Raw genomic sequence first — 19436 nt, 5'->3', positions numbered from 1 at the left:
TTCTTTGCATTCCATAGCGGAGAAGAATTTTGCCATCTCCCATGGAACACATCCAGTCGGAGAAAGTAAAGGGAAGTGGAGTAGAGAAACTATTGTTTAAAACAACATTTCAGATTGTAACATAACTTTTAATGTGCCTGAGCCACTGGTTCTCTTGAATAAGCTGAAGGACTATAGAACTAAAACCACAAATACAGTATCTGTAACAAAGCAGCCCTTTTAAGCTACTACACTGGAAACACCTACCCAATCAAATAACTTTTAAGTTGACAGTCTGCCCTATCAGTAAAGAGTTCTTCAAATATTTTGCTCCATATTCTAATGTTGGTCTTGGTTCCTTTTGGTAAATCATGATTTTGAATTCTGATCCCTAGCCTGTTCATTATCATTCATTTCTTCTACGTAGAAACAAAGACAAATGATTGCCACGTTGACTCGGTAACTGTCTCCATCTGTCAAAGGGATGACAACGATACTTGAAGTGTATTTGCATTTACCTGACCCACACAAGATAATAAAGTGATAATATGGAAGAGTCACTTTTACACAGACATGTATTTTCATATCCTGCCTGTAATTCCACCCTGTGAAGAACAAAATATAAATCTGACAAGGAAGGGCATTCTCAGGGGAGGCTGGGGATGGCAACTCTGATAGTGCAAACTAGGTTGCAGGTATAACTACAGGACACTTATAAATGCCATTTTTTTTTTACTATATGCAACTTGACCAACCTAAAATTAGTATTTCCTACCAAGAATGTTCTCTTACTCAAAAATTCAGGACAACTATTGTCCAGAGTATACCCTGGGCAATCCTGAAAGATTTGAAAGATGAAGTAACTATACTAATTTTCTTATGGGTTGTTCATCTTTTTCCCTAGAGCCTCAAAATTCCTCATCTTATCCTTTTCCCAAATGTGGCCACCAGTGGAAATTGTGAAGAGGTGGATAATAAGTAACTTTCATACATTGGTCCAGGTTTTGTAGAGCATTGCCAGCAAACCACTTTTATCTGCCTGGTAATCCTTGGTTTCACTAGCTTCTGCCTGTTAAACCTTACTATTTGTATTAGTATTGTCCAAGAAATTCCCAGGTTTTTGGCCTTTCACATAAGCAAAATCATTCAAACACCTATGGCTAGGTACTATACAACAGCTTATAGCTAACTAGGTTGTACTCCCTTGATAGAACTTACTGGCCAAGACAGGAGCTACAAGAACACAGGAATATTCTAAAATGTCCTATATTTTAAAAGTTATGTAGTGAAGATATGAGAAGATTCACCCCAACGGCTATTGCCAGTAGCCTAAAATAAGAACGTTGTCTTTCTTAAAGCCAGAAACTGGTTGACCTACATTTGGACTATACTCTTCATAATCAACTGTCTGATGATCCTGATATCTCTTAGTTAGGGTTACTATTGGGGTAATGAAACACCATGGCCAAAGAAACTTGGGGAGGAAAGGGTTTATTTCAACTTATACCTCCAGATAACAAACAGTTCGTAACTGAGGGAAGTTTAGGCAGTAACTCAAATAGGACAGGAACCTGGAAGTAGGAACTGATGCAGAGGCCACAGAAGGGTGCTGCTTGCAGGCTTGCTCCTCATGGTTTGCTCAGCCTGTTTTCTTATAGCCCCCAGGACCACCATCCCAGGAATGCTACCACACACAGTGGGCAGGACCCTTCCCCACCAATCACTAATTAAGAAAATGCCCTACAGGCCTGTCTACGGCTTAGTCTTATAGAGGCATTTTCTTAATTGAGGTTCAGTCCTCTCAGATGACTTTAGCTCGTGTCAAGTTAACCTAAAACTCTCCAGCATGCTGTCTCCTCCAGTGATTCCCACACTTTCCCTGAAGTCATGTCACTGATGTAGGGCTGTGTGGTGATAAGCCTATTAGCACGAAAGAACCAGAAATCAAACGTCTCGAATGCATGTCACCTGCCAGCTCACTTTGGGTTAGCCAACAGTGCCTGTAAAGTGTTGTGGTTGTTTCTGTTGCTGATAATATAGAGAGATGGGAATGGCATTGGTGTACTCTGTCTGCTGGCCAAACAAAACTGCAAATTTTAAGATCTGTGGCTACACCTCAGTGGTAAAGTCCTTGCTTAACATGCCTAAACCCAGGTTTCTAGCTCCAGTGTTCATTAAAAAAGAAAAGAAAAGAAAAGAATTCGCAATTTTTAAGCCATAGCTTCTACTAAGTGTAAAACTTCTGTATACACTGTAAAGCCAGAAAATCCTGCTGAACATCATAACCTGGGGCCTCTGTAGTGTCTTGATTTTGCTCCAAACTCCACCTTGTCTCCTGAACGTACCTAACTCAGACTCTTTGACTTCACACAATGAGACATAGTTCCCCAATGAAATCACCCTGACACAAACTTAATGTTCTGAACACATAACTCAAAACTCTCATTGTATCAAAGTTCGCCACTATCTCTTCCACAGAACTCATTTTAAAGTCATAAACATGACTAAGCAATGGTGAAAACAATCAGCCAAAATTACACAAATGCCACAGAAGCATGAAATGGGGGCTATTTTTAAGCAATAATACTAACTTCCAAATAAAGACAGAAAAATTAAAACATAGTGTAAACCTGAGGCTGCAGTATCAGCCAAAGCAAACACTTTATCCAAAGAAATAGAGAAGTGTAATTTCTCTCTCTGGCTTCCAAACTGTAGCATTTTCGTGGTTTATTTGAAGTGGGATACTCTATACACATTCAATTAACTTCTATAGTAGCAAGATCAATGGTTCTCAACCTGTGGGTTGCGACCCCTTTGGAGTTGAACAGCCTTTTTCTAGGGGTCACCTAACACCATCATAAAACAGATATTTACATTGTTATTCATAACAGTAGGGAAATTACGGTTATGAAATTGCAAACCAATAATTTTATGGTTGGGGTCACCACAGCACAGAGAACTGTATTAAAGAGTCCGAAGCATTAGGAAGGATGAAAATCACAGATCTAGATAATTTTTGGACCAAAATTAGATATTATAACCTAAAAACAGGAATGAGTAACTAGAGTAGTAAGAAGCATTTTCAAACCAATAGCTCCTAAATACAACTCTACCTGTGTTTAAATAATGAATTCGTTTAAGTCAGTAATGACAAATAAGTTTACTATAAAGCCAAATCAGTTTCATGAAGCCTGTGATCCGCATTCGGTTGAATCTGATCAGTTACAATTATCATGAGAATATCTAGTATTTATCTAGTGATTGCTAGACCGTGTACTGTATTAATATGCTTAACCATAACCACGGTTCTCGAATGTGGGTACTAGATGTAACTCTGCCTCATAGATGAGCCGTGGCAGAAACTACAAATCTATCATTACTCAAGCCAATCAGTTACAAGCCACAAATTTCAACAAGCAGAAGCCCCCTGGCTCTGAAACGGAGGCTGTCCCCGCTGCTCTCAGTCCACAGCCATGGTGCTCTCTAAGCTCTGACTACAATACAACCTAATCTCGACTTGAGAAGAGCCAGTCTCACCAAACACCAGGGTCCCAGCTCTAAAGCTGACTTTATCCTCAAAGCACAATGTTCCAAAGGAAGTCAAATAATAAATCGTAGTCTAGGGAAGAACGTCCAACAGCAATTCCTATTTTCTATCTCAGTAGCTCTCACCCCTACTAAGACACTGCTTGACTCAACTCCTACACATGAGACCCGATGACAGAGGGTTTTCTTGTGCCTGTTCCCACCACCCCCCATTTTAGTCACTTTCCAGGTAAGCACTCTGCTCTGACCACATCTACATTTTTGACACCTGTCTCAACACTAGGTATATTTACATGGTAACTTTCTCCTTGGTAACCCTTTCTTCCTTTGTTGGGAAAAAAGCCTAACCTTGTTTGCTGTCAGTTTCCTATTACCTGGGCACAACCCTACTGTGACTAACTACTCAAACTGGAAGATGCTTTGTCAGTTCCTGCATCTTGCGTTGGGGTGCTGTTGTGTCCTTCCTTCATGCATCACCTCTTTTCATTATCCTTCACTAGACATTGCTTCTTGAACTTGCTGTGCCAAGCCAAGATGATGGCTTCCCTCAGGCAGTTCCTCAGGAAATTCTGATGAGAACAGTCCTCTGGCCACACCTTTGCTTCAAGGATACGCTGAGCCTTTCATGTCCCTGTCACCCACAATGGCTATAACCACTGTCTTCATCCCTGCCAGACCTAGTCTCTTGCCCTTCTCTCTACTCTTCCTTCTCTGCACTGGAACCATCCTCCTTCTTGCAGTTACTCTGTCAGGCAGGCTGGCCTTCCAGACAGCATTGCTCCATTTTCTGTTATTACAACCATGGAAGCAATGTATGGTATAAAACCACAGGTTTACATAGCTTAGATAGCTTAAGAGGCTGAAAGGTTGCCCCATGAAGGCCTCATGACAGATGGTATGGCCTCATGACAGATGGTATGGCCTCATGACAGATGGTATGGCCTCATGACAGATGGTATGGCCTCATGACAGATGGTATGGCCTCATGACAGATGGTATGGCCTCATGACAAATGGTATGGCCTCATGACAGATGGTATGGTCTCATGACAGATGGTATGGTCTCATGACAGATGGTATGGCCTCATGACAGATGGTATGGTCTCATGACAGATGGTATGGCAACAAGGATAACACTCAGAGAACTAGAAAGTATTGAGGTACCAGTTGTGTTCTTTTGACAATTCCTCCACCCCTAAGAATAGCCAGCATCAATCCCTTCCAAGGGTAACACCCACAATGACAACCACTAAGCCTCACATCTTAAGGGCTCCAATCCACCACCTATCAAGACCATCACACATTTCCAGCCCTGGAACCCTAGGAAGACACACTGAAGCCATAGGAAGGGTCTCCCTACCAGAATATCTTCTGCCCTCAGCATCCAAGATTCCTTTCTCAGTCACATTTTCTAGAATGACATTTGCTACTCACTTCCCCCACACACATACGCAAATGTCTTTATTCTTCTTCCCTGGCTTACGTAGCATTTGATGCTATCACTAACAGAAGCATATCTCCCTGGTTTACTTTGTTTTCCATTTGGTTTACTACACAGATTATTAACTCCAGAGGACAAGCATGGTTGTTTGTTTGCTAGTGGTTTAAATCAGTGGCCAAACAGTGACTGCCCATTTCTGGGTATTCAGCATATATTTGTGAATAGGCAGAGAACGGGTAACAAACAAACACAGCAGTATAATGTTAATTACAGAATGTGACAGTACTCATTAAATGAATTCATACATGGGTGGCTTATTCCTTTCACTCTAAGCACGTAGTATTTTCTGTACTAGGCATGTGGCACTTCAGGTAATCATATATAATTCCTGATTGGCACTCAATAACAGACCAAAGTGCTTTGCAGTCAAGCATGCTGCTGTCTGCCATCTGTTTATAGAGGTATCCAAGGGGGAAGGAGGAGAGGTAAGCTGATGGATGAGTGACAAGATGAAGAAATATGCAACACATATATGCGGCAGGAGACTGCTAACTCCAGAACATGATGGGTAGTTACATGCTTGTTTGCTGGAGAAACCCTTTAACTCTTCATGTTTGAAAAAGTTCATAATGAAATGTGGGTGGGGCGGGGTGGGGGTGGTTAGAATGCTTTGTGGAGGCCTTCTTTACTGGCTGTATGAGCTGCAGACTTTGGTTGTACACTAGACCGTAAGACTGTCAGATTATTTGGGGGGATTGTGGCTGTTGTTTTACATTTTCCATATTTATTTTGTGCGCATGTGTCTCCAGTACATGCCACAAGCACTTTTAAGTGAAGGTGAAAAGACAGCTCGGAGAAGTCCCTTTTCTCCCTCCGCTATATGGATCTTGGGTCAAACCCAGGTTGTTAGGCTTGGTAGAAGATGCCTTTACCCACGGAGCAAGCTCTCCAGACCCTTTCCTTCCTTTCTAAGATAGCCTCTGGCTATGCAGGCCAAACTAGCCTATGATTCATTATCTTCCTGCCTCAGCCTCCCAAAATTGCTCGCAATACAGGCATGTGCCACCACACCCAGCTCTGTTACATTGCGTCATGGAATTTTCTTCCTGGTATTTATCACTAGCTGGTGTTGAGTGATTATCGATTTGCTCATTGTTGCCTATTTACCATCCTCATGGGAATATGAGTCCCTGGAGCTAGGACACTGTCCATCATGTCATCTTCTGTTTGTTCATCATGAAGCAACTCACCCTGAGCCCATGAGATCCTCACATACGATTCATCATTTTACACATGACCATTTACTTTTCAAACAGAGTATTGGGTTCTTGAAAATGGACCTCCATGCCTCTCTAACACTTAGCAAGTCTCAGGCATGCCATAAGAACTCGCATTCTCCTTATGTTGAAACTTGTCATCACACTAACAGTCAGATTTTGAAATCATGTAATATGCAAATGAAAGAGTTTTACTCTCACTGTTTTTACTTTTAATAGCCATGAAATGGCAAGAATTGCAAGCTGTTTGGGAATGCATTCAAATGAACTGAGCTTGGAAATAATGCATCCTCGAGCCTCATTTTAAGGATGAAAGTGAGACTGAGAGGAAGCAAATGATAAGCCAAGCATCTGGAAAGAAAACAATGTCAATACAAACAAGATTACAGACTCCAAATCCTGCGTCTACCCACAAATGGCCAGAGCTGTCCCTGGGAGTCAGCCCAGGTCCACTTGGAGGTTCCTGTTGATTCTCCAGCTGTCTCCAGGCCATGGACGCCGCTCTGTGTTGACTCAGTCTGAACTTTCAAGATGCCAAAAGTTTGAGGGAGCTTTGACTAGTAATGTCTTGGCTTGTAATTTTTGTACTTTTTCACCAAAGCCAAGTGTTCTTCTTATTATGTCATATTGCCATAACCATCTTGAAGGTTTATTAAGTCTGGGCTCTCCCAGCATCCACTGGCGGCTCATTCTCTCTTACACATCTGTGAGTGTTACAGACAGAAAACCACCCACCTAGGGCAGATCCTATCTCAGGAAATGAAGAGAAAGGCAAGGCTCCCATAGGGCACTCCCACAGGGTCTGAGAAACAGCCCCAGACTCCTCAATCAACCAGGCAATTCCCCTTCTCCAGCTCATCAACTCAAAAGACTGACATTCAAATTCAAACTCCAAGGGACTCTAGAGAGACAAGTAATGAAGAAAACTCCCTAGCTAACTGTTTCCCCAGACACACTAAGGGAAGTAATTACGTAACCTACTTTGAATTCAGGAATGTAGAAAGCCTCTTCAGAGCTCAGAGGTTATACAACTTCACCATAGGAAATGACAGAAGGAAGGAAATATATTTTTCCTCCATAATATCCTCTTTCATAATCAGTTTTGGATCAGAGACTTAAGAATGAAAGAACTGTTTTGGAGAGGCTAATCCATGCTTACAAAGTCCTCAACAGACTTTTATTAAAACCCCAGGCAGGGCCTTCAGATGTTTTTAACCAGCTTTGCACTCTTTGCCCTAGTAGCTGGCAGGCCTCTAACTTGCCATGCCCCATCTTGCTTCCTTTTTTCAAGACCGTACTTTTGTAATTGCTTCTGTCCAGAAAGCTCAAAACTATTTCTCTGCCTCCTGAAACGCTATCCTTTTCTTAAGCCATAACACTAACGAAAGCAAAATACAGCCATATATAGTGCTTAATAGGTACCAGCACTGCATTTATGCATGAATATAAGTTTACTCCTTATGTTTTAATCTTCATTGCAAACTTAATATAGCATTCACTACATAATTAATATTTAAACTATCTAAGGATGCATATTTTATGCAATAAAATAATAGAAGTTATAATTAAGTTTATATATTATGATCATTATATCATGTTCTATAGTTATCACAATAATTCCCTTATATAAGATATTAGCTCTATATTTACAGATGAATAAGATGAGTCACAAAGGAACTACTAAATTTCCAGAATGAAAAAGATGATAAAAAAATTCAAAGGCCTAATGAACTAGCCTTAAATGTCAAGGTATTAACCACTATGTCCACTACTCAAACTGTTCAAATCACCTGGAGCCTCCTCTCACAAGTCAAACTTCCTTTATTTTGCCCTCTCACTAAATTATATACCTCACTGATATTCATCTCAATGAATGGTTATTTCTTATTACACACACACACACACACACAAACACACACACACACACACACACACACACACACACACACACACACCTCCTTCCACTTCCTATTACAGCTCCAACATCATTTCTACCTCAGAGGAAGATAATCGAGATGATAGCTTCCTGTATATTATTCTGCATATGCCTTGTACAAACACAATGGCTGGTACATTGCAGATTTTTTTCCATAGATGTTTATAAACTGAGTGAATGAAATGAAGCTAAAAGGTATCCACAAAAAAGTGAGACATGCATCTCTTGGTACTGCCTTGAAGACAGTCCTTCTAGAATAGGGAAGGACCCATTGGAAATCCACAAATGTGGGTGCTCAAGGTCTCTGAGTGGTCAGATCATGCCTACTACTCAAGAAACCTTGTGATCTCGTTAACTTCTAAGTAAGTGTACATCCATGGTATGCACATCAGTTATGTATGGACTCTGAAGGCACAGAGTATTAGTATTTCACTTCTCCTAGCCTATATGATTTTATTTACCACTGGAATTTGATAAATTGGCAGAATGAGTAAGTTGGTACTAGAAAATACTACAGAGCGTTATCATGGGGGATCAAACAGGAAGAGGTCATCTGAGCTTGCAATAGAACAAGCAACATGGAGGAGCTGAGGGTTATGGGAGAGAGGTTTGTGTGAGCAGAGGGATCTGCAGTCATTCTAAAGATGAGTGAAAACAGTATTTCCTTGGACATGGTATAATGTGTGAACTAACCTACCCATCAATTACATGTCTTATGATAAATCCTCTCAGTCACTCTTTGTACATGTCTCATTCATTAAGATACTATGAGTTTGTTCTGCACAAATAATTTAGCCAAGGTTTCTTTTTTATTCATAAATAACTACCAAATTGTGACAAAGTTGAAAATATAGATAATAAGAATAACCCACACCATTCCTTCTGACCTTTCATTGATTTGGCCCTAATCATTTGAGACAGAATTATTTCCTTAGAGATGCTTAATTTATAGCAATATACTCAATAGTAAACATATGTGTTTATAATAGGAAACACATTTTCCAACAAAGTGGCACTAGGCCACTATTTCAACAACATTGCAATAGTTTGCATTTCACAACATCTTATTATCCCAAATGCTTGTCTTGTATTGATGGATCCTCCAGCGGAGTTCAAAGCTGTTATTTAGTTTCACTGTAATTATTTGGAACAACAAAAAAAGATCACTGTATCACCTCAATGGAGGCATGTACATTAATGATAAGATACTAGTAGAGGGGCCTCTGATGTTGCTCAATAGCAGAGTGTTTGCCTGGCCTATGTAAGGTCCTGGGTCTAAGTCCCAACACCACCAAGAATAATGAAAGGACAAAATAAGGAAAGATAAAGTCTGTAAGGAAGTATGTTTCCAAACATTAAGCCTGGCTTTTAAAAATACGTTGATGCCTATGAACAATGGAGTGAGAAGTGACTCTGCTGCTACTTACTTGGTTGAAAATAAAAGGGACTTCTTTCTTCTCTCCCACTTTCATAGACGATACAGGAAATGTAGCTGTGCCGAGGGTTTCATCCATGACATAATTGGCATCCATCAGTGTGATCTAAAAAGCAAAAGAGAGCAGGAATAGTTCCCAGCAATCTTTAGACATGTTTATCTAACATGTCTATCATGGAAGACAAGAGTGGTCGTACAGCAGTTAAGGACACTAGATGTTCTTCTGAAAGGACCTAGGTTCAATTTCCTGCACCCACATGGCATATCACAAAAATGTCTGTAACTCCAGTTGTAGGGAATCTAACAATCTAATGTCCTTGTCATGTTTCCATAGGCACTACATGTCCACAGTGTACATGTAAGCCAAACACTCTACACATGAAATTAAAAAATAAAAATTTTTTTAAAAACAGGGTTTATCATATAACATTGTAGACCAGGTGAGGAAGCACAAAGCCTTAATTCGTGTAAATGTATCTTAAAAGCAACTGACAGATTTTGTATTCTGTTAAAAAAAAAAAAAAAAAGAATTCCCATCTTTAGAACAGAAAATGCATTTTCTCCAAAGTCCACAAATACGCTGAAATTGCACCTGGATGCTCACATCATTTCACACACATCATCTTGAGCTCTCCAAGCATGGTGCCCAGCTCAGGGCAACCACAATAAATAGAGGGGGAAGAAGGCAGCGAGGAAGACTAGATGTGGGTCTCCATGGATGTGAGCACTATTCACAGCCTCAGACGATTCACTTACCTCCAAAACATTTTCCTGATTAGGATCCAAAATAAACTCAAAGGTCTCGTTCCACACAGGATTTATGTCATTATTGAAGTGTCTTGTTCTCTTCCTGCTGTCAGGGGTTGTGGAGATGAAAAGTTCCACATACGGATCTGGAGTGTCAACTATGGGCAGCAAATGGAAGAGAAGGGGACAAAAAGCTAATTCACAGTCCATGGGCTTTTTCAAAAACTATGAATTGTTATTTTATTTCCAGTAAGTCTACAGTATTATAAACCAACTTTTGACAATATACAAGAGAGCATCACAGGTTACATACTTTTTACATACTCTGTCCTTTCCTTATATTACAGATCAATGAGAAGAAATTATTCATAAAGCAATCTACTCAGAAATTCATCCATCTCGAGGGTCAGCATCTTGCTTGATCCAGTTACCCCACAATAACAGGAATCCCACTCATCTATCGCTACACCGTAACCCTCCCTACAGGACTATGATAGTAACAAGATCACAGACTCAACCAAGATCCAGATATGTGTCCACATTAGAAAAATCCTCTTCATTCTTTTGCTTAACAAATGACATAATAAAAGCTACCATGAGAAGAGTATTGCTGATGACAAGCATACCTTATACCTGGGCATCTCTAAGAGGTAGCATTTGTATGAGCAATCAGCCTGTATTTATTTTGATGGTATTTTCTGAAATGGAGGTATTTTTACTAAAAAAAAAAAGTCTTTTTTTTTATGTCCCATAAAAGTTCACTTGAGTCATGATTGTGTATGCTCCTTTAACTACAAAGGAACAACTGCATGTTAAGGAGCCATTTTACATTATTCCTGCTATATCTGTACTTAACTAACTGACTCAAACAGTATAAATGGGAGTTGTTCCCTCTTCTGTGAGCCCACTGACTCCTCTGGTAACCTTACAACACTGTTTGTGCTTTTATTGCACATGTAAAATGATAATCTGTCTTTTCCTATGAGACCATAAATACCTTGAGGGCAAGGATCATAACATCTTCCCTTTATGCTTTCAGACTCTGGCAAACAAAACCTGCCACAGTAAAATATAAGGTCCATATTTTTCTTGAACGCAGCCTTTCCCACGTGGCCACTGGAATTAGTAATCCCAATGAGGGATAACTATGGTGATGGTTCTTGGTAGTTGTTTTCAATACAGATTTAATCTCATTTGAATCCCACTCCACAATACAATGCACACTATATTTTAGTACATATCACATAATGGGCAGGAACTGAGAGGCATCATGCACTATATCCTCTGCCCTACAGCGAGGCATCAGAGGAAGATCTGAGCTTGGGTCATCTAATTACATCAGCTGTAGCCTTAATGACATCTTGCCCCTAAGAAATAAGGGTGATCATAGTCATAGGGGAGGGGAGTAAGGGGAAAATGGGAGGGAGGGAGGAATGGGAGGATACAAGGGATGGGATAACAATTGAGATGTAATATGAATAAATTAATAAAATATATTTTTTTAAAAAAAAGAAATAAAGGGGAGGTCATACAACTCAGATTTCCATGAAAAGAAGAGCAGAACAGAGAGTGAGAAGCAAGGAAATGGGTATAAAAATAGCCTTCCAGCCAACAACGAGCCATGGTGCAACGGGCATCACTCAGAGCAACTGGCACACTTCAGAAAGACTGAGAGCCCTATCAGAGAAAAAGGAAATATAAGCTGAGCTATCCTGCTACCAATGCTAACATTGATCCTGACCATATAGAACAGCCCAAGGTTAAGGACAGAAAAAGTACTGTGCCCTGCAATTGGATCTCAGGAACTTCACCTATGACCCCGTGTTACACTGATAAAATGAAAATCATCGACCTCATCTATGATATACTGAATAATGAACTGATCTGGAGCAAGACCCTCATGAATAACTGCATGGTGCTCACTAGCAACACACCCTACAGATAGTGGTATTTTTCCCATTGTGCGCTCTCCTGACTCCTGAGGAGAAAAGGTTTTACACGAAAAGCATTCAAAAATATTTTAGGATACATTATGAAAAGAAAGGGTGGTAGAGTTGGCAGTCTTAGGAAAGAGCAGATCCAATGAAGCAAGATTCTGCTTGCATCCCATCAACACTGGGCCAGTGTGGTGGGTAGATGCCTACACACTGGGAAGCAAGGAGTAAGAGTTCTAAGGAAGAACAAAAGAGCAAAGGCCAAAGAGGCAAATAAGTCACACCTAGTGCTCACATAGTAAAGGCCATTATTGTCCCACAGTTAAAACTAAATGAAACTAGCCATACACATCTTGTTTTCTGTATTATCACAGAAAATAACATAATCAATGTTCCTAGTTTACTCATTTAACACTGTTCATAGTTTGTCCTATTAGTCATTATGTATTCCCTTGTCTTGATTGTAGAAAGATCCACAAATGAAATGGCTTTTGGAACTGATTTATACTTAAATTTCTACCTCAAACCTCATGTGACATTGGTCAAGGATAGCAAGTCTCAAAGCAAGGGTGCCAATATAAATGTCCAGGACTCATAAATATTCTGCTAAGCTCTCCAAGCCAGTAAAAGGCAGGTGAGGTGTGGTCTAGGGCTCTTCATCATTCACACAGGGAAGCTTCTGAAGACACAGGTAGAAATGGCACTTTGGAGAATAAGCAGTTCCTGCCTTTTCTAGTGCACAGCACTTAATGTTTCCTAGGCCTGGGAAGAGAAGCTGTGAGACAGCAAGGCAGCCATGAAGTGCGATGTGACAAATGCACAGGGTTGGCTCTGACCCCTCAACGTGATCCTTTTCCTTTATACTGTTCTCCAGGGCTTTAGATTCCAAACCTGGAGCAAATCAATATATTTAGAACAGCTATGGCATCCAAAGATTATAAAGAGGAACAGGCTTTCCTCGGTGGAGAGGAAGTAAATTCATGGCTTCAGGGGTAATAGGCATACGGCACAGCAAATGCAATTGGAAAAGGGAACATGGCTATTTATCACTCCACTGGGTCAGGCCTTTGTCACAGGGCCATTTGTTTGTTTGTTTTCAAATGCCTTTCCCAGAATATTAGGGGGCAGTCAGTAAAGTAAATCCATTCTGCCATATAAAAGATATCTGGGATCTGGAGGCATGTGTATAGTAAACACACTTTCATGTATTCATTCATTCCATGTACTTCCAAGCTTCGCTGTACGCCAGGATTGCCTGGCAAAAAGTATTTTGGCTTTGAAAAAGAATCAAGCCCTAAGCTGTAGATTTAAATTATGAAAGTGACTCAAGAACCAATAACCTAGTTTTAACAGCAAGGTAAGTGGAAGACAAGCAGATACAGCACACTGGAGACTCCCAGCTCACTCACTCAAGTTGGTATGGAAAAATCAGGTCAAATCGTAGGCGGAAAAACTGCTATTTGAAGCTTGATATTTGAGACTTTAATCAAAGATGGTTTTATTTATTTTATGTGTATGAGCATTTTGCCTACATGGATGCATCTGTGCCTGGTGTCCAGGAAAGTCTGTAGAGGGTGTCAGATCCCTTAGAATTGGAGTAAAGATGGTCATGAGCTACCATGTGGGTGCTGGGAATCGAACCCAAGTTCTCTTCAAGAGGAACAAGTGCTTTTAACCACCAAGTCATCTCTCCAGCTCTTTATCTGAGTCATGAAAGAAGAAGAGGAAGAGATTACAGATCAGACCGGGAAAGAGGAGAAGGTCAACTTCCTTGGAAGAAACCAGATAGGAAAAGGAAGTAGCAAACAGAAGTGGAAGATGTCAGTTGAAAACATGAGCATTTTTGGTGAGTATAGATTCTCAGTGCCTGCCCTGGTTTAAAACATTTTAACTTAGACAAAAAGAAATGGAAAATGATATGCAAAGATACCCGTACCATCTTTACATGTCAAAATATCAAAAACATTTTGAAAAGTTAGAAATCCATTCAATAGTATTTCTTTCTCTTGATATTGTTTGTTTTATTTTTTAAATAAAGTCGAAGTGAGTAGCTTAAAATGTTTGTCAAGAGTGGCATGTTTTCTGGTTTCCCCTGAAGAAGTCTCTTCTTCAGCAAGATATATCAAAGTTAAGATGTCAACGGCTGACAGACAGAGGAGAGCAGCTGTCAGATGGAGACCCACTAACAGCTCCAAACTCTCAATTCGTAGTCTGCATCTCGGCTAATCATGTAATCCAAGAGACACTGTATCCCAGGGAAAGACTCCAAAATAAACGGAAATTTTAAGAGATGAATGTAAAAGCTCAAGTCCACGCTGTATAATCTCTAATAATGCCTGGGAGAGCAGCACACATGGAATCTATGAATAGGGAAATCAGGCCACTCTGACAGGAAAAGAAAAAAAAAACCTTAGCCCAATGCTTTAAGTGAATTTCCTAGAAATGCATTTAAAAAAAATAAAGACAAGAAAAGAACACACCCTGCTTGCTAGTTTATAAATTAATACCCACAGGGCCAACATTGATGACGAAGCACTAATCAGTGACCAGTGATCACCTAAATTATTTCCAGTTAAGCAAGTAATGAAGCAGAAGTATGTGTGGGTAGAAACTCTCTTGCATCTCATCTTTTTAATCTACATCTTGACAAACAAAAATGATGGGGGTGTAGAATAAAGACCATTTTTATTTTCATGAAGGTGACATGAAGCTACATGCACCAGAAATAGCTTCAGGATTCCACGGCTCTGACACTCACTCATAAACTCCAGTCATTTTTAAGGAGCGCCTGCCTGCAGCCAAAACATTCCCACCTGTCACTCAGTTTTATCCAGGTCATACGCTGTGTGGTTCAGGAAGGAGGGCATCTCCCTAACTCCAAATCCCATTTCTAAAAATCATCTACTGCTTTTTTTCACTTCAGCTTTACCCCAGAACAATTTAAACCCCTTGCTTGAGATAAACTTGATGAAATAATTTACTGATTCAGGGATGTGGGGTTTAAAAAAAAAAACCCAAGATCTCAAAAACAGGGGTGGGGGGTCCTTGAAAACACAGAGTCAGTTTTACCATAAGTGGTAGTGGGCTTCAAAGTTTGTTTCTCGTGTTTCAGAGCAAGGGTTAATTTCCCATAACGATCTGCAGTGGTTGGAAAATGAAACTGGAACTGGGGCTGTCTGAGCTCTCTTCTACATGTGTAAAGCCCTGAGTTCATTCCCAGAGCCACGTAGGAATGAAGGAAGAAGGAAATGGAAGGAAGGAGGGAAAGGGAGAAGAACACAGGGAGAGAGAAAAGGAGGGAGAGAGGGAGGGAAGGAAGAAAAAAAAGAAATGGAAAATGCAAGCCCCTTCATCTCCCATGAGAATCTTCAGATTCGCTTGGGAAGCTTCATTTTTAAATAACAGAATCAAAACCAGAGACTTAAGACATAAGATTAGGATAAACTAAACAACAGCAGCAGCGTACATAAGGAGAGTAACGAATGTTAACTCGGCCTTCTGTCCAGGAGCCATTCTGTCCTGCACTGTGAAGCGCAGTCCAGTTAACCACGGAGGACCCTCTCCAACATGTAACTAATTTTCAAGTAGTTATATGAAAACCATCTCCGAGGACAAAGTAAAGTAGATCAGCTGGCTAGCAATGTGTTTGAGGTCATGGACTGATATTTAAATATTATTTTTCAACTATCACCTAATCAGAAAGATCAAAAATTAAGTAAGAATTTGTTTAAAGCCATGCCTATTAATACTCCCAAATGCAGCATTTCTTTTAAATTTGTAATACCTGGTTTTTTGTTGTTGTTGTTGTTTTCTTTTGCTTTGTGTTTTTGAGACAGGGTTTCTCTTGTACTCCTGGCTGTCCTGGACTTGCTTTGTAGACCACACTGCCCCTGAACTCAGAGATCCGCTTGTCTCTGCCTCCCTGAGTGCAGGGATTGCAGGCGTGTGCCACTACACCTGGCTGAAATTTGTATGATTAGTAACAATGGCAGTCAGACATGAGAATCCCCAGCATCTCTGGGAACTGCCAGTCTGGTCAGTACTATGTTCTAAGGTAGCTGAGCGGCTGCCACAGGCCCTGGGACAAGATGGTCAGCAACACCATTTGACCATGAACGTTATACTTTTATAGTGTAGTTCTTCTCACATCTGAAACGTAATGGCTGAGGCTTAAGCAGCAGCCAAGGTGCACTCCTTCTTCCTCCTGAGGGTGAAAGTCGTGATGTCATGATCACAGGTTCGCATATACCTTCTGCACTTTGGAAGGATTCGGTTTTGTTTTTTTTTTTAATCATGCAAAGTCAACTCTTGGTTTTCTTTACGTGCCCTTTGAGGGTTCTGGCTTACATACCCTGAAAACCCCCGCATTTCAAATAGTCTATTCATGTATGCTGTGGGCAGGAATCTTTGTTCTGACATAGCAGGATTGTACGTCAACTTGTAAAATCCATATTCCCCAAAAGGCTTAGTATACATACATCTCCGTACAAGAAAAAACAAGCAATGTTTCTAGGTACTGTTTAGACATTAACTACTCTTACCACGGAGAAAAAGAAAAGCTCATGAACATTTACAGAGTCAAACAAGATCATTCAGGAGCAGGCTTTAACTCTGCCAGAGCGATATCTCAGTGGTTAACAGCACTTCTTGCACATGTAATGAGGATGGACTTTGAATCCCAGGACTGACGTCAAAAAGCCTGGTGTGTTCCCTTGCATTCCTCATCTCCATACTATGTAGGGGCCAAGACTGCACACGTGGATGAGGGAAGATGGTCCCTAGAGCTTACAGGGTACCAGCTTGACCTAAAGTCACAAGCTATGTATTCAGTGAGAGACATGGCCACAAAAAAATGAGGCACACTGTGATTGAGAAGGATGCCCTACATCTTCCTCTGGTCTCTACAAGTGTGTGTGCACAAGTTCACACTATACCACATATACTTACTGACACTTATAGACATGCATAACAGAGAGAGAGAGAGAGAGAGAGAGAGAGAGAGAGAGAGAGAGAGAGAGAGAGAGAGAGAAATATACATGCACAGAAAATAAAGAAGAGGCTTTAACTCAGGCCTTTCTTGCTATAGCAGATAAACCAATTTTAAGCACTATCTGTCTGTACGACACTGTAAGCTTCCTCATGACAGGGACCGTTTATCGCTTACCCACCATTGAAGGGTGGAATGCTGGATCCAACAATAAAGTGTGAAATCCAAAACACCACAGGAACATAATGAATATAATAGGTGGCTATCTAACAATGAGAGACACTGAGGAAGAGGTAGCCCTCACTATAGGCTCAATATTGGGCCTTCTTTTGACTCCTCAGTAATATGCCTCAACTCTCCTGATGTAGCCCCATCCTGCTTTTATCTGTATTTCAAAATAAACCAGTGCCAGCCATTTCTTCCAAGTGTATTTACTGTATTTCCTAGAACTGAGTAAAAAACAAAATCCGAGTCTCCCTGAATACCCATTCCCAGAACAGAAAACCATGGCATGGAGAGTTTATGGGTAGCAGCCATCCTTCCTCCAGAAAAGGCTCAGAACTGGAATCCTTGTGGCTATAAATACTGAAAGGTAACATCGAGGAACTGGGGAAAGTGCAGAAGGCGTAAAGTAAGTTCGCTGTAGATAGCAAAAAGCCCTAAATTTTTATTTCTGTATGACCATTTTATTTAAGTCTCTGTGGTACCATTTTGTAAGGGAAAGAAAAACATCTTTTTAGTGCCTCTTGAGTCTGAGGAGAAAGCTCAGTGGGCAACATGCTCACTGCACAACCTTGGGGACCTGAGTTAGATGCCCGGCACTCATGCAAAAAGCTGTGCATGATGGAACATGCCTGTGATGCTGCTGCTGAGGAGAAAGAGATGGGTGGGTCCCTGGAGCCCATGGGCCAGTCAGCCTAACCTTATTGGTAAGTCCCAAGTCCTCATGAGAGTTCTGGGACAAAAATAAGGTGGACAAATCCTGAAGAATAACACCTGAGACTGACCTTTGGCCTCTACACACACTTGCATGCATACATACATACATACATACATACATACATACATACATACGTATACAGAATAAACAAACAGCCCAGAAGTCCGTATGGAGTGTTAGGAAATAGATTAGATTATTTCTATTGCTTGTTTTAACTAGACAGATTCAGATATCTAAGAAGTCTACTCTCTTGTAGGCAGAAGTTGTGTCTTTTAGCTTTGGCACACCAATGCCTGAATTGGGTAACTCTGCATACTAGACTGCTGTTCCTGGCCTCTGCCTGCAGAGTGCTTGGAGGATTCACCATTTCCCCCCTATAGAATCCTCACATTTAAAGGAAGTGTTTCTAAACATAATGCTATGTGCCTTGAGAGGGACACTCACCCCTTAACTTAGAACCAGTGCCCTGGAATGAAACAATCTTTTCTACCTGATGTACTAGCCAAAAAAAAAAAAAAAAAAAAAAAAAAAAAAAAAAAAAAAATTCACAAAATAAGCTAATTTCTTTAAATATTAGATCAATCTCATTTTAAAATCTTTACTGACCACCTTTTGCTAAATAACATTCTCTCAAATTCTATTCCACAGCCAAGCGTCCACCAATATCATCCTCCTATCTCAAGCTGCAATCAAGCCATCCAGTCTTCCCTGGACCTTACTCCAAGACTCTCTGCCTGGCTGCATAAGCCCATCCCATGTTCCCAGGTAAGCAGAAACCACTCAAAAGGAAACCTGCCAAAAGAATCCAGAGCAGAATAGACTGGCCCAAGTTCTGGCCCCAAATGCAGCAGCTGTGAGATTCTGAGCTGTCAACTTAATGCCTTACAGAAATGATTAATTTCTAAGATTAAAATAAAAACAAGACAGGAGGTGTTGCTCGGTCGGCAGTGTTTGCCTAGCATACACAAAGTCCTGGGTTCGATCCCCACTTAAACCCCAATATTTCCCAAACCAGACATGGTGGCATGTGCCTGTAATCTCAACGCCTGGGAAACGCAAGAGGGTCAGAAATGTGAGGTCATCCTTAGCTGAGTTCAAGGGCAGTAAGGGCTACATGAGCCCTTGTCTCAAAAAACAAACAGCAACAAAAAATACACCACATTTCATAGAGCCACAGAAATAAATAAACGAGAGTTTTGCTCAGCCCCTTTGGTA

At 40.6% G+C, this 19436-nt stretch overlaps 1 protein-coding gene across 2 annotated transcripts in view; it reads right to left on the bottom strand.

Moving 5' to 3' along the window:
• Nucleotides 1–19436, bottom strand: part of PLA2G4A (phospholipase A2 group IVA) — a 140325-nt gene that overhangs the window by 64726 nt on the left and 56163 nt on the right. For both annotated transcript variants that reach the window (XM_084797446.1, XM_084797447.1), the window contains 2 exons: nt 10370–10518; nt 9606–9719 (listed from right to left, as the gene is read on the bottom strand). In XM_084797446.1, coding sequence (XP_084653572.1) covers nt 9606–9719; nt 10370–10518 — 263 coding nt within the window. The remainder of the gene's footprint in view (nt 1–9605; nt 9720–10369; nt 10519–19436) is intronic.

This window comes from Acomys minous (genome assembly GCF_964271855.1).
Source record: "Acomys minous genome assembly, chromosome: 1".
Classification (NCBI taxonomy): Eukaryota; Metazoa; Chordata; class Mammalia; order Rodentia; family Muridae; genus Acomys; species Acomys minous.
Note: the sequence above shows the minus strand (reverse complement) of the source record. Positions and strands in the feature narration are given on the sequence as shown.